At 40.4% G+C, this 24,576-nt stretch overlaps 1 protein-coding gene and 1 long non-coding RNA gene across 3 annotated transcripts; one reads left to right on the top strand and one right to left on the bottom strand.

The window, feature by feature from the left end:
* The first annotated feature begins 8,837 nt into the window (after nucleotides 1-8,837).
* Nucleotides 8,838-10,252, top strand: LOC140021543 (uncharacterized). Its single transcript, XR_011825377.1, has 3 exons — nucleotides 8,838-8,961; nucleotides 9,072-9,150; nucleotides 10,022-10,252. It is a non-coding gene; the product is annotated as an uncharacterized lncRNA (long non-coding RNA).
* An 8,380-nt stretch (nucleotides 10,253-18,632) lies between these two features.
* On the bottom strand, nucleotides 18,633-24,475 carry LOC113707793 (GATA transcription factor 11-like). 2 transcript variants are annotated; one of them, XM_027230118.2, is made up of 3 exons: nucleotides 24,108-24,475; nucleotides 22,681-22,965; nucleotides 18,633-19,739 (listed from the first exon to the last, which is right to left on the bottom strand). In XM_027230118.2, exons 2-3 carry the CDS (start codon nucleotides 22,960-22,962, stop codon nucleotides 18,975-18,977), a joined length of 1,047 nt encoding a protein of 348 aa, XP_027085919.1. In that variant the 5' UTR covers nucleotides 22,963-22,965; nucleotides 24,108-24,475; the 3' UTR covers nucleotides 18,633-18,974. The 2 variants fall into 2 exon arrangements, with proteins under 2 accessions (XP_027085919.1, XP_027085926.1); XM_027230125.2 differs by lacking the exon at nucleotides 24,108-24,475 and adding an exon at nucleotides 23,230-23,598.
* Between the last annotated feature and the right edge of the window lie 101 nt (nucleotides 24,476-24,576).

The following is a 24,576-nucleotide window of genomic DNA, read 5'->3' as shown; positions in this document are numbered from 1 at the left end:
CAACGAAATTCTGTGTCCGGGGCGAGAGAAAACCAATCTCCGCGGGTACCACCGCCTCTACTCCGTAAGTCAGAGAGAACGGGGTTTCGTGGGTTGCCGTCCTGGGCGTAGTGCTGTAAGCCCAGAGGACACTAGGAAGTTCATCCAACCAGTTAGACTGGGCTAGCTCCAGTCTAGTCTTTACCCCCTGCAGGATGGTTCGGTTAACATTTTTCACCTGACCGTTGGCCTGGGGGTGTCCAACCGAGGTGAAATGCTGGTTAATTCCTATCTCGGTGCACCAGCTTTTGAAGGGATTTTCAGCAAACTGTCGCCCGTTATCGGATATCAGGACATGCGGGATTCCAAAGCGGCAGACTATGTTTTTCCAGAAGAACTTCTGTATTGCTTTCCCGGAGATAGTGGCCAGGGGTTCAGCCTCCATCCATTTCGTGAAGTAGTCGATGGCTACCACGAGGTATTCGTACCTGCCCGGAGCTCGGGGGAAGGGACCCAGGAGGTCTATCCCCCACTGGGCGAAAGACCAAGGACTGTGGATAGGGACCATTTCCCGGGTGGGCTGGTGGCGCAGCGGGGCGTGCACCTGGCAAGCTCGGCACTTCTGAACCAGTTCTGCGGCATCTCGAAAGACGGAGGGCCAATAGTAGCCCAAGAGAAGGCACTTTTTGGCCAATACCCGGGACCCCACATGTGCCGCACATATCCCTTCGTGGATTTCGCGAAGGACGTAGTCACCCTCCTCGGGAGTCACGCACTTTAGCCAGGGGGATAGGTATGATCTCCTGTAGAGGGTTCCCCCGGCGTAGGCGTACTTGGTAGCTCTGAGTCGGATCCGGCGGGCCTCGATTTTGTCCTCGGGGAGGGCACCCGAGCGGAGGAAGTTTACGAGAGGGGTCATCCAGATGGCCGAGTTGTCTATAGCCATGACCTGGACCTGGTCTATACTTTTCTGCTTTACAACCTCCACCAGAACTTCCTTGTTCAGGTGCGCAAACGAGGAGGATGCCAGCTTTGACAGGGCGTCTGCACGCTTGTTTTGCGATCTCGGCACCCGCTCGATTTCAAATGTATCAAACAGAGCTGTCGCCTCCTGCACCTTGGCCAGATACTTCTTCATGACCTCCTCCTTGGCCTCGTATTCCCCGCGAACTTGGAGGACAACGAGCTGAGAGTCGCTCCGGACTTTGATCGCGGTAATACCCATCTGGTGGGCTATCCGCAACCCTGTCAAAAGGGCATCATACTCAGCCTCATTGTTAGACGCGCGGAAGTCAAACCGGAGGGCATAAGTCAGCTCTTCCCCAGTTGGCGAGATGAGCAGCAGACCTGCCCCGCTTCCCTCCTTGCTCGAAGCCTCGTCCACGAATAGTACCCAAGACTCTTCTGGCTCGGCCTCCTCGGGCAGGGAGTTAGGCTCAGTTGTGGACAGGCTGGCTCCTTCAGCGAGGAAGTCCGCCAGGGCCTGAGCCTTGATAGCTGTTCGAGGCTGGTAGCCAATGTCATGCTCGGCCAGCTCGACGGCCCACTTGGTCATCCTGCCCGAGACTTCGGGCTTTGTGAGTATCTGCCGCAGGGGCTGGCCGGTCATGACGACGATACTGTGGGCCTGGAACTAAGGTCAGAGTTTTCTGGCAGCATGCACCAGGACGAGGACCAGTTTCTCGGCCGGCGTGTACCGCGTTTCCGGACCTTGCAAAGCGCGGCTAACGTAATATATTGGCCTCTGAGCCCCCCTGTCTTCCCGCACAAAAACCGCGCTAACGGCCTCATTGCAGACGGACAAGTACAGGAACAAGGTTTCTCCCTGTTGCGGGGCGGTCAGGGTGGGTAGCTCGACCAAATACGCCTTTAGGTCAGTAAAGGCCTTCTCGCATTCCTCGATCCACTGGAAATCCTTAGGCGCCTTCAGGACTCGGAAGAAGGGAAGCCCCCTCACCGCGGACCGTGAGAGGAACTTATTCAGGGCGGCCATCCTTCCCGTGAGTCGCTGGACCTCCCTCACATTCCGTGGAGGAGCCATGTTCATGATGGCCTGGAGTTTTTCGGGGTTGGCCCGGATACCTTCTCGGGAGTCCATGAAACCGAGGAACCGGCCCGACCTAACTCCGAAGGTGCACTTCTTCGGGTTCAACCGCATCCGGCTTTCCCAGAGGATGTTCAAGATCTCCCTCTGGTCGGGGACGAGTTGGGGTCCTGCTCGGCTCTTGACGATCATGTCGTCCACGTAAACCTCCATGTTCCTGCCAATCTGGTTCTGGAACAATTTATTGACCAAACGCTGGTAAGTAGATCCAGCGTTCTTCAGCCCGAACGGCATCGTCCGGTAGCAGTAGGTCCCTTCCTCGGTGATGAACGAGGTTTTCTCCCGATCCTCCTCAGCCATCTCTATCTGGTGGTATCCCTTGAAAGCATCCAGGAAACACAAAACGTCAAAACCAACAGTAGCATCTACTAACCTGTCGATCGTTGGTAGGGGGAAGCAGTCCTTCGGGCAGGTTTTATTGAGATCTGTAAAGTCCACGCACATCCTCCAGGACTGGTCCTCCTTCTTTACCAGGACAGGGTTGGCTAGCCAGGTCGGGTAGTAGACTTCCATGATGATTTTGGACTCCAGCAACTTACCGACCTCATTCCTGATCACCTCATTTCTCTCTGGGGCGAAGTTTCTCTTATTCTGCTTCACCGGCATAAAGCGGGGGTCTATGTTGAGGTGGCGGACGGCCAGGTCAGTTGAAATCCCGGGCATGTCCTCTACTGTCCAAGCGAAAACTTGGGCGTACTCCTTTAGGAGGGCCTTCAAGTCATCCTTCTCTCTGGGCGGTAGCGACGCACCGATGCGGATTATCCGGTCAGGCCTGTCCTCCCTCAATGGGAACTCCTCGATCTCGTCTTGAGTGCCCAGCTGTCGATCCTCCTCCCCTGGGATGTACGGTTCCAAGCTGGTCGCCTGAGCGACCACCTTCTCATGTCCCCGGAGCATGGCGAGGTAACAAGCTCGGGCCACCTCCGGATCTCCATGTACCTCGGCCACTCCCTCCGAGATGGGGAATTTGATGCTGAGGTGGAGCGTTGAGGGGAATCGCCCGGAGGGCATTCAAAGCGGGCCGACCTAGGAATATGTTGTAAGGGGATGGCTGTTTGACCACCACGAAGTTGACAGGGATGGTCCGGCATCTGGGTGTCTGGCCTACCGTGACCATCAGGGTAATCCTTCCCTCCGGATTGATGGGCGATCCCGTAAAGCCGACCAGAGGTGTCCGAACAGGGGTTAGCTGCCCGTCCTCCAGGCCGAGCTCCTTGAACACCCTGTAGAACGGGATGTCCACTGCACTTCCCTGATCGACGTACACTTTTTTCACCCGGTAATTATTGGTGACGACGTCTATTACGATAGCCTCATGATTCCCGGCTGCCAGGGGAACCGCGTCCCTCGGTCCGAAGGTGATCTCCTCGTCCATGCGCAGACGCTTCAGCGAGTCATCTCCGTCTGGGGGGGTCGCCTGTTCTTCCGTGCTGTATGGCTGTCTCCTCCCGTGGGACCCCCGGCTATAGTGTTTATAACCCCTGCCAGGTTCTGGGCGCCCTGGTCGGGGGAGTCGTCTTGAGCCGCGTAACGCTTCTCAGGTCGGTCGCGGCGGTAGCCTTCTCCACCCCTCTCTCCACGGTAGGTACGTCCGGTCTCCTGGCCCGGCCGTCCTGATTGCGCAAACCGCCCCAAGAAACCGCGCTGGATCAGGTCTTCGATCTCCTTCTGCAGGGTCCAGCATCCCTCCGTATCATGCCCTACATCACGGTGGAAGGCACAGTACCGGTCCTGGTTCCTTTTATTCCGGGGCGCCCCCATCTTGGGCGGCCGTCCTCCGAGACCCTCCGCCTCCATCACAGCCAGGATCTGTGCCCTTAGCCGAGTCAGGGGGGTATACACTTTTTCCAGGAGCGGCGGTTGAGCGGGGGTTTTATCCTTAGAGAGGCGATCGAAAACGTTCTTCCGGGCTTGATCGTCCTTGGTTTCAGGGGGGTTTCCCCATCCTCTCCGGTCCCCGAGTTCCCGATCTGACTCTGGTTTCAGGCGGCCGGCCTCCTCTGCGTTAGCGGCGGCGTGAGCCCGGGTCAAGAGCTCTCCCAGATTCTTGGGGGGCTGTTTGACAAGCTTGTAGTAAAGCTCCTCTACTCTTATCCCATTCATGAAGGCAGCCATGACCACCTTTTCATCCTTGTCGCTGATCTGCAGACTCTCTGTGTTGAAGCGAGTCATGAAATTCTTCAGGGACTCGTCCGGCCTCTGCTTGATGGCCATCAGGTGAGCCGCGTTTTTCGAGTAAGTCTTCGAGGAGACGAACTGGACAGCGAACTGTCTGGCCGGCTAGGTGAAACTCCGGATAGACCCCGGTGCGAGGCCCTGGAACCAGAGCCGGGCCTTACCCTTCAGGATCGTGGGGAAGGTCTTGCAACGGAGTGCATCCGCGGCGGTTTGTAGACGCATATGCGTCAGGAAGACCGAGAGGTGGTCTTCCGGGTCAGTCGAACCATCGTACAGATCGATGCTCGGGATTTTAAACCTCCGAGGTAACGGGTAGTCCTCTATATCTCGGGTGAAGAGCGAGACTGCGTAGTTGTTCTCGTACAGTTGCGGACGCAGGATCTGCTCGAGCTCGTCCCGGACGGGCTGCCATTGGGGTGGGTCCCGCGGGCGGCTCTTGACAGATCGGGCGGGGGAGCACTCGAGCCCATTCCGCGTAGGTTTCCGTGGGGAAGGGTCTCTTGGACGGCTCCCCGCGGTTCGGCCGCGGGAGTACCACTCGCTGTCCCCGACCACCGAGGCTCGGGGGCGAGGGGGAGTCCGTGGCCGTTTCCTTCTGGGGGGCTGATCGCGTGACTCATCCTCCGAGGGGTCGGGGAGTAGTTCTTTCTCCTTCCCCTTTGCCTTGGAGGTTTTTGCACCACTGGCTTCGCCCCCCGCCTTCGCCTGCCGGATTATGTCTTCCAGCATGGGGAGATTCTCGGTTACAAACTGGTAGATCTGCTGTCTCCGTTCCCCTGAAAGGGTCGAGCCCCCGGCGCCTCTGGCCGCCTCGGCCTCCAATCGCCGGGACCCCTCACCGGCTCCGGGATCAGTGTTATTCACGGTTCGCTTGGAACGCGTTCTCGCCATCAACACAAATACTCGTACCTCGTTCCCACAGACAGCGCCAACTGAAGAAGCACGGAACTTCCCCGAACCGAGCTGACCTGATGAGCTCGGCTTGATGGCGGAAAGAGCGCGTCCTAAGCCTGAAAGAAAGACAAGAAGGTGAACTGACAGGGGCCCCGAGGTTGTCCCCGAGGGCACTCCGACGGCCAAGTTAGTTTTCCGGTGAGTAAGGTTCACGGGAAGCAAACAGTCGAGAGTGGTTGCCCAGAGATTAGTGAGCCTACCGTCCGCAGTCGTTGTGTGTTACTGTTTATACCTGCTGAGGAGTCCGACCTCCGTACGTTTTGGGACTTGCCCTGGATAGCTCCCAATCCCGCGCGGAGGGGTTCCTCCCCGCCCTCTGCAGGATAGTTCTCTGGAGCCCCACGGAGCCCTAGTCGTCGTGCGACCTGGGCTGGTTCCCCATGGGCCCGGAGTCCAAGCCCAACTCAGATCGCCCTGAGCTGCCACGTGTACAGGTCCAGGATGGGGCCTTCGCACTAACTAACATGATCAATGCCTATTTTATCCTTAAAATTCAAAACTTGTGGTTCATGAAAAAAGAATGTTTTTGTAAACAAAGAATGACATTTTTTAACACCAAATTGGTGCTCATGCTTTATAAGTAGTATAAGATGTGATAGGAGTATAAAATTTCAACATTAAACATGAGATATCCAAAAGTTTTACAAACCATTCCAACCGATTTAGTAAAAATATCATTATTATCATATTTAGTAAAAAGAATGACACCAAATTTGTCATCTTAATTATTTTTACTAAATATCATTATACTTTAGTTTACAAACCTATTCTTTTATTAATTTTGGAGTGCTTTTATGACTTACAAAAGAGAAAAACTCCTTATTTGATAAAAACTAGCAACTTATATAAACCGCATGTTCAATCTATTTTTCATCTTTGCCCTTGTGTTTATAATATGACTTCATTTTTTTTTACTATAAAACAAATTGAGGGTGTTTGGACATCTCATTATTTGAAAAAAATTATATTACTTATATTCTAAATATATTTTTTAATTATATTTTTATGTTTTCAACTTTATTTTTTAATTTCGCAATCATCATATCACAAAAGATATTACAGTGTCATAATAAATAAATTTTTAAAAAATGAGTATCCAAACATTTTAGTTAAGAGTGAAGCTTAGTGGAGCTCGAGTGGGTTGAAAGTGGAAGTAGGTTAACGCGCTTGAGAGGTGCGGCTGGGTACGGCGATGAGGTGGTCCTGGCGATTTTTTGGTTCGACGGGGGTTACGTGTGCCGTACTTAGTGGTGACATTTTCTGGTTGCTGTATTTAGGATCAGTCTGTCCATTATTAGCAGGCTCCATTTTCGGCTTCTTTTCTCGTTTCCCTCTTCCCTTGTTACCCTGCATTTGTCGCGTCACAGTAATCGCTTCTTTAGCATAGTTAACTGACAAGGTCGGAGTAAATGAAGAATAAAGGATTGGTTCCATTTTTTGCATCATACTAATCAATGTTTTCTCCAGTTCATGAAAACTTGCTACTTTTGAATGCTTTGCCCTCTTTATCCGTGTACTTACTAATGTCTTTTCGTATTAAATATACTACTGAAAGCGAATTAACTATTTTTTTACAGAGAAATTTTCAAAATCATGATAAGATCTACAAAAGGAGTGCGAGTTCAATAAGCTTGCATTGTTGTTGAATGAAGTTTTTTCTTTTTTCAAGGACAAAAAAAAAAGACTTGTGATCAAAATTTGGGTAATTCTCCTCACATCGGCAAGTACAAGTAGGGGGTGTGCAAAATCGAAAAATTTCGATTTATCGACCGAATTCGAATTGAATTCGGAATTTTCGAAATCGATAAATCGATAAATCGGAAATCGGAATCGATTTCGGGTTTTCCGAATTCATATATGTCGAATTTGGTTCGAATTCGGTAATGGAGTTTTTCAAATCGGAATTCAAATTCCGATATCGATTTCAAATTCGTTTTTAATATATAAATATATATTTTATACATGTAATATAAAATTTATAAAATTTATATAATATAATATAATATTATAAAATTTATATTATATTATAAAATTTATATTATATAATACATTTTATATTATATAATAATATATAAATTTTTCCGAATTCGGTGAAATCGAAATTTACCGAATTCCGAATTGAATTCGGTACGAATTCGAATTCGGAATTGGTGAATTCGAAATCGAATTCGATCGAATTATCAGATACCAAAATTTCGAAAAATTTCGAATTCAAACTTCCGAATTACTGATTTTGAATTCGATGCACACCCCTAAGTACAAGGGCTACTTGGTCCAACAAAAGATGCAAACCAAAAATGCCCTTTTACCGGACATCACGTAACAGCAGCATTATTAGAGATATACCACGTAAAAATTTACAGCAACGTGCGGATTAGGAATCCGCAACGGATCTTCTGTCCCACTTTTTATTATATTACTATTTCTCCTTCATAAATATCATATTTTAGTTCTTTTTTGTTTCCTTAAGATCCAATAACTATTAATTCAGTAATACACAAATACACAAAATTTAACAAACTCAAAAAATCAAAATGCATAAAAAATGAGATATTTTATGCATTTTCTGCTGTATTTTTTAATTTTCTATTATATATTATTTTTTTGAAGTTGTTGTATTTATTTTTTTACTAAATTAATAGTTATTAAATCATAAGGAAACAAAAAAGAACTAAAACATGATGTTTATAAAGAAAAAATAGCAATATAATAAAAAGTAGGACAGAGAATGACACAAAGTGTGGGACAGAAGATCCGTTGTGTTAAAAATCCGCAAAATACTATAATAGTAATTAGTAAGTAGTAGGCATCTGCTAACCAACTTGCCCTTTGAGCATTGCATGGAGTCCGTCATTTTCTTCCTGCATTCCTTTGTTCGATCGAAAGTAACAGCCCAGGAAAACGAGATATTTGTAAAGCACGAAAGCGACGACGATGCACAGGCACAGCTTCCTTTGGAATTCTAGAATGCAGGAAGTTTTTAAAAAAATATATATATATGTGTAAGATAGTAGTATGGTATTGGTATTTGCATGAGCATCATGAACTAAGTCTGCATCAGACATTTCAAACTGAGGCTGCATCTATTTGTATTGCATGATGCATTCATCTTTTCTGTCACTTCCACTTGAATCCCTCCAAATGTTGGTTCGTGGAATACAAGTTTATGAAGGAATTATATGATTTGTATCCCTGAAGAGGTTGAAAGCAACTTCTACAGCCTTGGAACATGCATGCTGCTGGCAGTGCTTCGAGAGACAACCCTTTGTCCTAGACTAGGAATAAGTGTATTGTTTAATTTGCATGCTTCAATTTGTTTATGGCCTAGCTATGTAGGAATATACCACTCCTACTATATAGCAACAAGGAATGTGCGTTGCGGGCTATAAAATTTTTTTTTTTTTTTTTAAATGAACATCGTAATTAAAATTTTTTTTTGTTTGCTTAGTTGTATATTTTAATTTCCACGATGTTAATTAGGATGGCTGTGTTGTTTTCTCTTCTACAATTCCCTTTCACTTTCAAGGCTCAACCTGGTTTCGATCGCTTTCAACGTTTAAATTCATGTTGAAAGTCACGTCTTTTGTCTAGTTACAATTTGACGCATCTAGAGTCCTTGAGTGAGTGGCTGCTTCTAAAATTGAAGGCATATGACATACACTATTTGGTAGAGATTGTTGTTATTAGGCTGCAAATATGGGATGGCCGAATGGGGCACTCCTCCTCCTCATGAAGGCTGAGATTATGTATTGATCTTGTTATGGTGTTGGAAATATATTTATACGAACTCCATTTACAGGTTTTGTGATTGTGGTGTGTAGCTAGTTAAGATTGATTTTTTTCTTGTTTCTTTCAGTAAGAGGATCGGACGAGGAGAAGCAGGAGAAGAAGAAAGGGCATAAAAAGACTCCCGAATTCATGTTTCTCCAACCACGGTACTTAATTTCCTATGAGAAAATTATCATTACTATCGCGGGAAAGGAAGAAGAATTGACAAAATGTAGCTAGATGATCTTGTTCAAAGGGTAATAAATTAGACTGTGACCATATGCTTCGACAGCAATGCTGATAATTAATGTGAATTAACTTAGATAACGGTGGTTCTTAACGTGATTAGTATTTTTCTAATGAATTAGAATTTTGCTCGTGCCTTAGCAAGGTCTTTTTTTTTTTCAAAATTTATTGTGAATTTATACAAATACCAATAATTTAAATATAAAAATTAACAATAGTTTTACGTGTTCATTCACACACACACATACATATATATGCGCCTTAAAAGCACGTTGCTACACAGAACAAACTAAAGATATTTGGGAAATTATAGCAGCAGCCTTTCAGTCAAAAGGTTTATATATAGGCCGTCTAATATTGGTGTTAGCAATTGGGGAAAAAAAATAAATGAGTTACACCTAATAAACTGGTTTAGAAAGATGATATCTACGCATTCTTTCTAGTTTCTTGAAAGCCATTACTGTATACTTCTGCCGACTATACATGCTAATCATTTGACTAAACTAATGCTATACACAAAGCTAATTAAAGAGAATGTTACCTAATCTTTAATCAAGTGCCGTACGTGATAATTAGAATATTTTAATGTTACTCGTGTTTTGAGGTACCCTTTGGAGTACTTGTCAAGACAGGCAACTGCCATTAACTCATACTAGATCAGTACGTAGTTCCTAAAAGCATCAAATCCAGAATGAGAAATCTTTATTAGACGGCCGTGGAGAATTACCATATGAGAAGGGTGCAAAGGGAAAGAAGCTCTGAACCCTCCATTTTTATGCCACATTAATGCAGGGCTCAGAAACTGCAAGTTGTTGGTGAAAGGGAGATCACTTTGATCACATACAGACATCCCCACATCTCAAGCCAACTACTACAAAGACAGTTGATCCTTAAAAAACAATAAATGTAAATCCCTACAGCACCATCTAGTGCTTAGTACTGGTGGAGTGGAACTTGCCTTTAGGTGAAGGAGGGCTAGCTAGCTAGCTAGCTAATTTTGGGTATTTAACTATTGTACTAGTTCTACGCCACTGTACATCCCCATACTGGCCGTTCAATGACAATTAGCTGGCCCAATTTGTATGGAATCTCAATAGATAGAAATGTTATTTGCACTTTCATTTTTGTTAATCACGTTTTTACTAGTGCCATTTTGATTATATAGTTTTCATTCTAATTATATAGTCTTCGTTTATTAAACAGTATGGTGATAATGTAAATAATAAAAAAAAATGAAGTGCAAATAATAATTTTCTAAATTATATTGCCGAAATAGTTTTTGGTTCTTTTTTTTATCTCTACTAGAATCAATATGGTTGGACATAATCATACCTAATGGTTGGTTATCGGCCGGCCCCTTTCATGTCAAATTTTCAGCTTAAAGAAGTGATGTTTGGACCAAATATAGAAACTTTAATTTATAGGAAAAGTGTAGAATTGGGTAATAAAAAGAGTTTCAGTTATGAAGACTTTGGTGATCAATAGTGGGTTAAGAACAGTTTTTACAGTTACAATGAAAATGGCAAGGAAAATTGGTTTACACGGTTGCATCCCGACAGATTATTTAGAAGATTTTTCAATGAACTGGTATGTTTTCTCACCATATATAGACGACGTGACTGGTCTTTTTTTTTAGTTTTTTTTTTTTTTGCATGACAATAATAATATGTTTCTTTCACGAGTATCACGACCGCAGTCACATTAGTATGTCCATAGAAGTCTATTGACCACTAGAATTTTGTTTTTTGAGTATTACCAGAGAATGTTTTTCTTTTGGATAGCTAAAAGTAAAAAATCTAGGGCTGATGGACTAAACATTTCATGTCTGTGTCTCACAGTTATTAGTATCTTTTGATATTTGGACTCAATATATGCTGTGTAATATCTGAGTTGTTAGTTAGAAAGATTTAAATTTCGAGTGAGATGTGGTTGTAGATATAATTTTTTCAATAATACCTAATAGGCTCTCGTTAAAACATTTGAATCACTCCTTAATTATCACACACACACACACACATATATATATATATCTATGTGTGTGTATATATATATAGACATAGATCTACATAGCAATAGACGGATTAATTAGAGTATATTGACTTTTGTATCTTTTTTGGTTTAAGCTTGTGTAAACAATCATCATGATACCCTAAAAAAAAATCATGACCCCTCTAATTTCAAGATACTTTTGAGAAGAAATAAGAATCACTTTTTTGGTAGATTAATTTGGTTGAACATTTGAAGCCATAACAACTCCAGAATAGTTCTTTTCATTTGACGGTAGGTTTTTTTTTCAGCAAAAAAAATATTTGTATAACTTACTCTATTCGATGGAAGATAAGGTTTGAACTCTCGACCTCTCAACCATAACCAAAACTTATAGTCTTGGCGATGATCAAGAGACTAAATAGTTGTTGGCTCATTTGATGGTTGCCAATCCTATTTGCAACCCACTTATTTGCGTTTAGAATTGTAACTATTAGAAATATATTATAGCGATGTGATATATATATATATATATAAACTAAAAAAGGTACTTATAATGTATGTAAGATAGAAATATGATTAATAAAAAATGTATCGAAGGGATATTTTGAGATTTCTTTCCCAAAATCTCAAGATCCAAACAGAATCTTATATTTTTTATTTACTATTGAGATAATTATTATTTTATTTGAAACTCAAAATTCTTATCTGTAATTATTTTCAAAGAGGCAAAAAAAAAAAATCAAAGGCGCCAACTTATGTGGGTACGTGGATAATTAATCGGACCAAAGCCAAGAGCCATCTTTTTCTTCTTCTTCATCTTCTTCTTTCTGCAACTCAAAAAGCCTGCAGAGTAAAGCGACAGCAAAAACCGACTCCAACTACTTCTGCACCCTTTTCACCACAGCCAAAAGGAAATTGTCTATTTCGGAGGTCCATTATTCATCACGGTCACTCGCCACCATCCATTAGCCAAGCCAAGCCAATCACGGCCCATTCCTTGCTCTTATTTTAACCAGCCCTCTGGTGTTCGGAGTTGGGACAGCTAAGGACAAGGAGAAAGCGCGTTCAACTCCGACCACGACTTTTTCATAGAGGGATGGGACAACAGTTTAGGTTACACGCGTCGTAGGATGATTGGGCAAGGTCGCTGATAGGAGCACTGTTGGTGATGCTGATGATAAAGACTTCACGCTGAGACCATTTGGTCCCCTTTAATGGTCTGGTCTTCTGAAAATCTCTGTCGTCTTGTCCGTCCGTCCTTCCTTCCTTCCTTCCTTCCTTCTTCCCTTCTAATTGAGTGTTGTACTGGGCATCCTTGCGTCATTCACTCGTCTGAGTCGACTCGGGATCCTCTAAAGCATTTGGTTTTTCCACGTATCTGAGCCAAAGGCATACATTTAATTCTTCAAGACAACTCATCTCATACTTGCTTTTGACTCTCTATTTTAGTAGTGTAAAACTTGCACCAGAATACGAATACGTGAAGCAACTACCAAATTCTCGGAGAGTTTTGCTAGTATACGTTTTGTTTTGTTCTATGGAACCTTAAGAAATTCATGGAAAGTTATATATATTTTTTGGATAGCATATTATATATATATTTTTTGGATAGCAAATTTTTTCAAAATAATTTTTCGCTTGCATCGTAAACACATTTTTCGATTCACTTTTTTATATTCCCAACTATATTTTTATCTCACATACATCAAATCACATAAAATGTTACAGTAATTATTTCAAATAATACTGTCTATCCAAACAAAGCCATATTTCTCTTTATTGTGTGTTTTTAAGGTAGAATTTATACATTCTAAATTACAAATATAAGTAAAATGATACTAGCTAAAACCTCTTATATTAAATGTTGGTTGGGAAAACCAAAAATTGGTTAATAAGCAAGGAGCGATGCATCGTCAAATTCTCATTGTAAAAAAATAAAGAGTTAATATATTAGGCCTGTCTGGATAGAGAACGGTTTACCTATTTTTTTATTATAGCTGTACACGTTATCACGTTATTTGGTCATTTTTTTTATCTAACATATATCAATTATATCATATCATAAAATATGCTATAATAATTGAATACTTTTCAACTTATATCCAAAAACTTGCCTATATGCATAAAGAATGTATCATTATTCTTTGGAGTTTTTATAAAAAAAATAATATATACTGTAATATTTTGATATATATATATATAAGTTAAAAAATAATTGAGATTTATGCTCGTGAAAAACGTAAAATTCTTTTTGCTAGAAAACTATAATCCAAACACCAACTCAGATGCATAAAGATAAAAAAAAAAAGGAACTCGAGTTGAGAAAACAAACTAGTACAAATCCTGCCTGCAAATTTTTTTACCGAGTAGAGCTGGTGTAATGTAACACGACACTGTGTATGTTAAGAAAAGTAAACTTGAGTCAGAGGAAAAGAAACTGGCTCAGACCATTTACCCAAACTAGGCAGGCACAGGAATATGATGCAGCGAGTCTGATACGGCCGATTCAATTAACAGAACTGGGGTAACTGGGGGTGGGTAATTTTTTGAGATTTGACCGATGACACTACGACGAAGTCTGATAAGGAAGGAAGGGGCTTCTCTTCTTTCAGTTGATCATTGATGGACCACAAACGAGGACACTGACAATCAATTCAATCTGACATGCAAATTGGGGCAGCCCATCCGACACTCATGCGACACCCAACGTTCTTTTAAGACCCCAGACCACTTTAACCGTTTTCATTTGATTAGGGGATACATTTCCCGTCTTTGCATTTTAATCATCCCTCCTTTTTTTTTTTCCTTTTTAGTGAATTTTTTTTCTCTTTTGCATGAATTCTCACTACATTCTAGCTGTACTTGTACTTTCATTTCTTGATTTCCTTTTTCTTTTTTTTTTTTTGTTTCCCCTTCCCCGTCATATCTAGGAGTAGTTGGCAACTAAACCATAGTGTAAAATTCAACCCGATTTGGTGGTCCAACCGTTCAAACCGGTGAATCAATTATTTAGTCAAGCTAATTTTTTATTTTGATTAGATAAGTAATAAATGTGTTGATCAGTTGATAATACAGCAGTTCAACAGTTCAAAATAGAAAAAAATTGCTCGTTGAACTGGCTAACTCGCGGCTGAATCGGTAATCCGTTGAATCGATCATGTTTTCAGATCAAGGTTCGGGCTTAGTTTTATAACTATGATCCAAACGGTCATTAGCACCTTTATCCATTTAATTATGTTACTAGATTTTAGTTTGATTCTCATCATCCAACTCGTAAGTTCTACTTTGACTTTTGTATTCTTTGTTGATGATAAAACGAAAAAAAGAGAAAAGATAGTACAGTATAATAAACTTATTGAACTTCATGAGATAATGAAATAGTTTTATGACTTCGTATATCATTTCAAAACAATGTCAAATTTTTTTTTTATAAGTAGGAGATTTTGAAACCAAGACCTCTCACTCACAATTTCTTTCTCTTTAACTCCCAACTCCACCCTTCTCCTAAAATAACATCAGTTTAAATTCTCATACACTTAATACGTGACAGGGTGCATTCTTTTTCTTTTCTTTTCTTTTTTGTTTGCCCTTACCAATTTGGAAAAGAAGGCATACAAGGCTCGGATGTATTAAAGAATTTTAGGTGCCGACATTGATGAATATTGCTTGCTAAATTTTAAATTTATTTTATGTGCAGAAACGAAAACATACAAGGCATATTCATGGTACAAATTTTCAGTGTGTGTGTGTATTTCTTTTTTGGCCAAAGAAGGTTAGCTTTTAAGCTTGAAATGTGAACTGGAAAGATGTAATCCCTGAAATCATGAAAGCATAACTCCTTGTGGTCTATGATACGTTGACAGCTCGATCATGTGCTATAATTAAGCATTTCGTTCGAAGTCTTTTGTTGACATGTAACGAGAAGTTACAAATGCTTCAAAGACATGGATTAATTAGACAGCGACTTCCAATTTGGAGAACACAACCATTTAGATTAATCAGTCAGTACATGACCACCCAATGGAGAAAACACCTAGCGTGGTGTGGCATCTTGTTGGCCACTCTATTTCTAGATACGCGACAATCTTCTTTAATGTGCTCCACGCCTATCCTTGAATATTAGTAGTATTACATTGGGAAGCTCTTGCGAAACTTTTATGAATGTCCGGTGAATATCTGTTTGCCAATAAATATTTTGGTTTTTTTTTTTATTTTTATAACCAAGCAGGCCTCCCCATGATTACAAATAACTGATGAGATAACATGGATCAATTAATGTAAACACTACTATATATAACGCAGTAGTGGTAATGGAATTTGTAGGCTTAAGGGAAAGCTTGATAATTCGCATATAAAGTGAAATTAAACGAAAACTTATGCAGAGGGAGAAAAGTGTATAGCCGTTTTTATGTCCTCCAATCCCTCCTCATTTCCCTTCCTTCCAGGCCTGTCAATGGTCCGGGTCTAAATTCAATTCTGATTCACTAATTTTTTTCTAAGTATAGGTACGAATACAATTTCATTTACCTAACCCGAACTCGGACCCGTTTAAATAAATTAATAATTATAAAATATAAATAATTATTAATACAATAATACTTAATATAATAATAATATCTACTTATTATTATACAACAATACAATAATACTTATTATACAATAAATTAATAATTAATATATATTATAAAATGCAACATGTATTTGACCCAACTCGTACTTGGGATTCGTTGGGTTCGGATCCGAAAGATCAAATGTAAGACCCGTCAAGTATATGGGTCGAATCCAAAACATGTATACTAGATTGGGTTCAAAATGTTCAATTCCGCGTCATACCCAAGTCATTGACAGGCCTCGTCCCTTCGACCTAAACTGTCAGGCACGGGATTCGAATCCCGAACTTGATAGTAGAAAGAATTTTAAAAACCCTCTCCTAATTACTAAACCAACCCCAATAGTGGTTAAATGTATAGCCTTTTCTTATTATTTTTCTTTTTTTTTTGTGGGATAGAAAAATATAGAGACTCATAACTAAAGAACTCAACTCGAGCTCGGGTTTCCACTTGTACATGCCAAAAGGTATGGTTGAAAGTTTTCAATAACCACCCGCGCATGAAGTAGCTTGATGCATAAAGATGTGGAAACGTGTACTGATTATCAATAAAACGCAGGATTATAGTAGAAAAAGGATGCAATTGTGCAGCCAAATAATTCCTACCTAAATAGTGACTAAGACATGCAATACCCGCAGAAGAAATTATAGGCATCTTCGTAGACAACACTTGCTAAATTACATCCTAGTGACGTGATTATATATTAATTAAATACAATGAACCAAAAGAGGGAGATTAGACCAAACCAACATTAAGTTTCCAAGTCAAGTGAGATGGAGTACAAAAGTTTTGGTTTCTTGTTTAATTCAACACGAGGTTGTTGGCTTTAGGAACAAACTTAATGTTAACGTAGTAGTTTTCTACTAACTAAGCACTCAAAAAGTTTGCCAATTATCATGTCGTAGTAATAGATATATGTAATCTTTCTCTTAGTATAGCTTCCAGCAAGTTTACAATTTTCATTAAGAATACGGACATATCTGTCTCAATGGACATAAATGCTCTAAACTTGGTATTTTTAACCGAAATACAACCTAAATTTGTAGTTTAAAAAAAAAAAACACACACACACACACACACACTAGAGAAAGTGGACTGCATTTCACCCAAAATTTTCTAATTGAAGAATATTATTGTTCAATGACTTTTCTAAGAAGAAAAAAACACAAAGAAGTCGGTGAACCTCAAGAATAGTGAAATGAGGGTTCACAAAGTACGCTAATAAAAGATCACATGAACAAAGAAACAAACAAGCAAGCAAAATAAGGACCCCGGCCGGGACCAAACAACATTATTGGCATTCAATGATATAAACGTGGGTGTGTGCGTGCTTGTTTCGTGCGGTGGACACAGCGACGGAGGCGGCGGCTGCAACTGCTATTGCTTTGGTTCCGATCCAAGTTGGGGAGCCCAAGTGGCCGCTCTCCTTTTCTTGCTTTTGCCATTTACTTACTAGTAGTAGCAAAGCATTACCATATGCTTCATCTGCTTTGTGCAATTGTTGGGGCATGTTGTTGTTCCAGCTGAGTCAACTACGCAAGTCTGCGTTCGTGGTGTCTCGGATCCCATGTGATTTATTTATTTGCTTTTTTGGGTGGGGATCCTCCAGCTTGCGTTTGCTAACCATGAAACTAAATTTGACGTTAACATAGGTATGTTAACCACTTGTACTTTAGTTGCATTTCCTATTGAACTTGTCACATGAATGTTTAATTTTTATGGGTAAATATTATCTTCTTTTTTTAAAAAGATAATAATTTTTAGTGTCATTGAATAGACAGATGTAGAGGTAATTGAGAAGATGTAATAATGTAAAAGAACAAGTGTGCTTTTTTTTTTTTGGATAAAAAAAAGTTTAAGTGAATTTGAGTTTGATTACGACTGTGGATCAAGACTTGCCCCTGAATTGAATTATCCAACACAACTCTCACATCATCATCGGTAGTGGGATTTGAAAGTGAATAGGTCATCCTTAGCACTATATTGTCCGCATCGAACATGCAAGTCAAGAAACAAGGAGGGAGAATTGGGATTTCAGTCCACGACCTTTTTAAGTTTTGGATATCGACTTTAACCATCAAATCAAAATGCCCCTTATAGTGTATTCTACATTCATAACCAAAAGTAGTAGTAGTATTCTGTATTTAGACTGGTTTCGGTCCACCGAAACAGGGCCGCGGAGAAGTTCGAGGGCGGCAGATTAGGGAGGGTCCAAAGCGTTATTCTTGAGCTTGAGAGCCCCAAGCCTGCAACTACAAGATGAGAATCGGTGTCCTGGACTCCTAGTACTCGCAACTTATTTGTAGAGGAGAATCCTCTACTGTGTGTGTGTGTGTTTTTTTTTAAAAAAATTTTTTGTGGAGCACGTTATTTAATTCTAATTGAGCCAGGAATATGGTAGGGGCGTCAAGGTCAGTAGATAACCCACCACAAAGACAAAGGTGTATGTATATTTGTACGAGGACTAATAAGTCTTATATAATATTATTGTCTTTAATTGAAAGATGAATATCCTTTTGTCTGATTAGCGATAATTATTAATTTTAACGGGAATAAATAAGCAACATGTTACAATAGAAATAATGACAAAATCGAGCAAGTCATTTTTATCCTAACCCTGCTACATGCTCAATGTTGAATAATTGAGAATCGAATTTTAGCAGAGTCCTCCTAGCTGCTGTTATTGGCAATGTCCAGCATTCACCTAGACCTTTTTTTTTTTTTTTAATCTTTTGTTGGGGTGGGGTGGGAGGGATGGATGGACAAGAGGAAACAGATCCTCCATGGGGAGAGACAACAGAGAATGAAAATAACAAAATTCAATACCTAGAGGATCTAAATATATCTGAAGTTGAATATTACACAAACTGAAACCCCTCCTACTACTCTGCATTCCAGCTACTCCTACCCTAATAACTCTCTGATTATACTCTGCGCCCCTTTCAGTTTCCCCAACCATAATGCTAACCTAGAGTTCTACACTCACTTTTTGTACATGCGAATCTTTTAACCATGCTCCACCAGGCAGAACACATCCCCTGAAAGAGAAGGCAAAAATGAAATAAAAATAAATTTAAATAAAAGACACCACGGCAGACAAACGATTTAGCAACTCCTAACCCTCTTTAACAAGTATTGCCACCTCTTCAATAAATAAAATCGAACAGATAGCTACTCATGGGGACAAATTCTGGGGCAGGTGACATGGGAGCATCATCATGGCTGCTCATAGCTGTTTCCTGCATAGCTTTCTTTCTCATCTCTACGACTTTCCTGTGAGAATTGGAATGTAAAGTTGGCATGAAAGTAGGACTTGCTGCTGGACGATACTCCGGAAATAGACGTCCAGATCTGTAACGAACCCCGCATGCGTTGCATAATGTCTTAGGACCCATTGGTCCCTCCCTCCATTGTGGCGTCTTTGTAACTTCGCAGTGGGTGCATTTTTTAGCTGCAACAGAGCGCTGCAAGGAAGTTTCATTTTTCTCGCTAACGTCCGATGACAGATGAAATGATTCTTCCTTTGCCTGTTGAAAGGAGTCGTCTGCTTCGTTCGAGGCAAGTGACAGCTGCGAAAGTTTCTTCTTCTTCTCTTTGTTTTTCCTGTGGCTTGAAGTCCTCTTAGATGCTGAAGCAGCACAAGATATAGGAGCCATCACAAACCATGGATTAATAGCAGATGGTCTAGCCCGCTTGGATCGGGTTCGTACTGGGATAACGATGTCGGACTTGATGGGTAAACTTTTCCCACCTGAACAAGAGCCTCCGCTCTCAAGCACAGAAACAGGGCTGTGTGTCTGGAATGAACCAGACTCCTGGCCCTCGGAAGATGTAATCTGACGGGAAGTATTAGTGCTGGAAGATTCTTTAACATAGTCTGGGATTTGCTTTTGGTTGGCAGTTTGACCACCCTTAAGTTTGGCCAAGACAAGCATTAAAAATATATATATATCAGAGAACTACTAATACCCAAAGAGGGGAAAACAAGAAAGATGAAGGGACCAACCAACACTCCACATAAACAGAATATTCATCATTCAGAATCAAGAATTCATACAGATATGCACAATGCAGATTTGATTAATAACCACTAAGAACTGCTTCTAAGATGCCTTCTGTGTTTGTTTTCCTTTTCTTTGTGGGGGTTAGGAAGAGGAAGCAAGGGATACAACAAGTGACAAGAATTATGGGAGCTGTCGGAATATTATGACCAAAAACTTGACAGTTCATACCAGCTAATTCCACGACCATTTTCAAATTTGATAATAAATAAGCACATTCAACCAAAAAACACTCAAAATGAAAAATCTTTAATTCCAAGATGATGTCATTAGATATAGAAAATAATCCACACAACTAAAGAACATAGCTAAACCTATCCCGTCTAATGGCAGCTGCAAAGCAATAGTTGCAGCCCCAAATGCCACCAAACTTTGTGCTTCACATCTCTCCACTATACATATTTAGTAAGCTAATATTTCATTCATGTAAAACTAAAGAAATTAGGGAAGCATGCAGATTACATCTGCAGTATGCACAGAGTCAGAATTCTGAATGTGATCCAAGTTTAAGGAGGAAGCAGGAAAAGGAAAGAAAAAAAAAAACCAGAATACTCTTCTGATTAAGCAAGATGACCTTTTTTTACCATGCTCGAGGCAGATCCTGACAAGGTCTAATAAAATTTGACCTACCAAATAAAATTCATTCAACAAGGTCTAATATCCCCAGTAACTTCCGTAACAAGGAAAAGAAAAGGAAAAAACGTATATTAAGAAAACCCAGGCAGGATAAGTATAGCGTGATATAATTGTTTAGACTTGGCTTCCAAAGACAGATCCTGACAGTGAAGTATACACTTGGCAGGAATGCGAAACTTGAGAACATTAAAGTTTTAATGCAAAATTGGAAGCTTCACAAGATACACTATATTCTATTTATATCAAGATGTTGGCATTTCTACATAGGATTTGCTACTATAGATTCTCATGATTTGATTAATAACTTATCAGCACGTATAAGAATGTAAAGTCAATAATTTGCTTCAAAAAGAATCTAGCAAATGGTTAAGGTGCAAGAATTTATTCAGAGACATGACTTCCTGGAATTCTTCTAGACAATTTTATCATGGTCTAACCCCATACCTGCACAATTTTCCAATTTGCTTTTCATAAATGCTCTTTTTTATATTCTTATTCAAGTAATTGTTCTTCTCCATAGTTTTTTCCCCGGTTCTCCTTTAAAGAATTGCATCAATACACTACATAAGGGCTGACTACCTGGGTAATGTCAAGCACAAACAAGGTACTTGAGAGATTGTGATGTTCAAATACTCGAGACAAAATCGCAATGACTGCAGAAACCTCACCAAAGACACGGAAAGAATAATGACATCTTAAAAGAACCCAAAAAGAAAATAATAAAAGATTCTCTAACTCACACTCGAGAGATATCCGTCACATTTTGCTAATTCTAGTGCTCTAACAGCATCACCAAATCCACCAAAATGGAAACAGAGTAGTCACTGCTGCAGAAGAAATTGAAAATGTAGACGGACTGTTGCTTTTGAGAGTGTTCTGCCTAGGAAAATGAATAATTTTACTTCACAAGCCCTTAGTAATCCTTTCCTTAAGGGAAGCAAAAGCAGTTGTCCCTAGAATTTTGAGATAATTTCACAATTATCAAACTTGAATATCCAGTATAAGTAGCACCAATTGGATTATTTATGTTCTACAAGTGTATTATATATTTTCAAAATTTGGGCTTTCATGTCTTAAGAACAAACAACCTTAAAGTATGCTGCAATTGAGAGTCAATACATGTCTAACATGGACATCTAAGATTATTCTCGCTTCCTAGGCAAAAAAGGCAAATTCCAAGAAGCTAATGTAAATCAGCAAGCTTATTTTTTGATTAAAACGTGCAGCCTCAAAACAGACAAGTAGATATTCTAGACAATTTTCCTGTATTAAGCACTTGCTGGAATTGACAAATGGAAACCTTTATGAGCACTCAATTGGGGCTCGGATCCCAAACTGTACATAAGCTGCCTTGCACGCATCTTCCAAAGAGCTTAAAGCCCCAACTCTTGAAATAGGAAAAATTGAATCTACATGACAAGGATCCACTTCCATTGGATTTTCCTTTGCCATTTTTTGGCTGCTAAAAAGTATTCAACGATTGTCACATCAGACAACAGCGGACAAGATTTCGTTGATTTCTTGCTTTCACAAGGAACCATTCAGATGCCTACCCTGTATTTGCCGTTGAAAGTCTAGCAACTATGAAGTATACATGGAAAACCTAAAAGACAAACACAACAGACACCTTAGCAAGTTGCACCCCTTTTAAGTCCAAATCAACATAAGGTGTGCCCAAGAATTAATCAAATACTTGATTTCAAAACAGACCCATTCAGAGGCTTACGGTACAATTTGCCAAAAAAATTTTCATTGAATCATACAACACATGAAAGATAAAGAAGAAAAGCATCATAAACCTATCAGCAACAGGCAAACCTTTTGTGTTCTGAAACACCACTAGGTCTGCCAAGATTGCATACACTGCCTATTCTGGTTTCGCAAGTTTTCAGTGGGAAGACTGGTCACACCACTCCCTTTCAATGCTTTGATATTTCATATTTTATCTGTCTCTAAGTGAAAATTTTTATTTCTCATCAAAAACAGATACATGCATAAAAAATTACTGTATATCAATTGAAATAATCAGAAACATAAACAAGCAGTTTTAGAAGTCAGCTAATGGTAACATCTTCACTCACATAAATTACAGTCAATACAAACTTTTATAATAACAATTAACCAAAAACAGAGGGCCAGAGAATTGAAAACTCACAGAGGCATTCAATTTCGGCACGGCATTTGGTTTCGGCGGATTCTCTAAACTTCTATTGCCAGCATTGCCTTGAGGAACAGGTGGCAAACCCATGAAAGCCTCCGAAGGAATTGGACCGAGAGATTGTGACTTGCTAGCATCCCAATCTCCAGCAAGCTCATCATCTCCTTCCAAACTTTCCATGGGGAAATCCAAAATCCCGAGTAAATTTGCAAAGTCATCTTCTCCACCAGGAACGCCCTTGACAAACCCATCCCAGTAACCAGGCTCAACCATACTCATATTCTGAAATACAAAAAAAAATCCCACTAAACAACCAAAAGAAGAAAAACCAAATCCCAATTTCAAAGAAAAGGGTTATTATGGGCGATGACAATAACAATGACAAAGACGGCAGAAGGAAGATTCTCTACGTGTAATATTCTCGATATATATACACCAATTGCGAATAATAACTTTTATTGATTTTAGTAATTCTTAGAAATTAAGGGAAAAGATTTGGGAACCCAAAATGGTAATTGTCATCTACTATGAACGTTTATTACGTACTCAAACATTGTCTTTCTCGGAAATGCCTAGGTGGTATTGTGCAGGTTCGGCGTCACACTTTTTATGCTAATAAGGCTGAAAAAAAATACAAAAAAAAAAAGAAGAAGTTACCCTTTTATAAAAAATCTTAATGCATGCTAAAACTTTTACCAAACATAGGAGTCTACGAGGAATCCAAAAGTATCTTCCTATATATCCGATGATTAATGAATTCCTAATTTGAGCAGTTATGATTTTTTCTTAATTAAGGCAAACAGAATTTTGGAGAAAATATTTAGGGCGTGGAATTTAAAGGGTCGCTATTTCCACGGATTCAATTCCAACATTTCCAACTCATCAAATCTTGTTAGAAATAGTAATAACGCGGACTAATTGAGGAAATTAAAAAGAAGAAGAAGAAGAAAAAAAAAACTAATGCTGGTACTTATAAAAGAACCACGTGTTTATTAGTGGGCTAACCTTTTTGCCCAGAAAGCGACGCCGTTTAGTGACTCACACCCACAGAATTATTCACTCAAATCAAGACGTTGCCCTAGTGAACAACCGCAAACAACACAAGCCCACCGACTACTCTTTGAGGCCGCCAAGAAAATTGAAAGGGGGGAAAAAGGGAAAAAAAAAATCCTCTAATCTTTCAACATTCTCAAATACCCAACAGGTAGAAAGTCATTTTAGTGAAAACCCATCAAGAGAAATGCTGAAAAATGTTAACTTTCAAACCCATAATTTTCCCCCATTTCCACAGCAGCCAAACGCGGGGGTAAGGCCAGAGCACAAGAAAACCCAGGAAAACAGTGCATAAATTTGGAGCGAAAAAGAATCTAAAATGGGGACAGACAAAAGGTCATGCATGCATGGAAATGGAAGGTTATACTTACCGTGACAAGAACACTAAAACCCCTTTAAGCCATTGTTTGCAGAACCTTTGTGCTGAGATTTTTGAGTGAGATAGAGAGAAATGGGAAGGGATGAAAAAAGTGGGCAGCTGCAAAAAAAAAAAAAAAAAACAAAAGGATAGGGTAAGAAGAGAAGGTAGTCAGAGAGGAGGAGTGGGGGGACCTTTTTGTTTTTAAGTTTTTGTAGCTTGAAAAATGGGTTGAAACGGTCATAAGGTTTTTGGGAGCCAAAAAGGGGCAACAAAATTTGGGGGTTTGCATTTATAGGCTAAGGGAAGAGGGTGCATGGGAGCTGAGGTGGAATGGAGAGTATGTGGTTTTTTCATTTTTGTGTTGTAGAAATACAAAAAAAAAAAAAAAAAGGACCTGAGGACTGAAGACTGAGGAGAGTGATGAGGAAGTAGTGGGGTGGAGACCACAAGGGAGGTGTGATAATTGTTATCTTCTGATG

The sequence above is a fragment of the Coffea arabica genome, chromosome 1e (assembly GCF_036785885.1).
Source record: "Coffea arabica cultivar ET-39 chromosome 1e, Coffea Arabica ET-39 HiFi, whole genome shotgun sequence".
NCBI lineage: Eukaryota > Viridiplantae > Streptophyta > Magnoliopsida > Gentianales > Rubiaceae > Coffea > Coffea arabica.
Note: the sequence above shows the minus strand (reverse complement) of the source record. Positions and strands in the feature narration are given on the sequence as shown.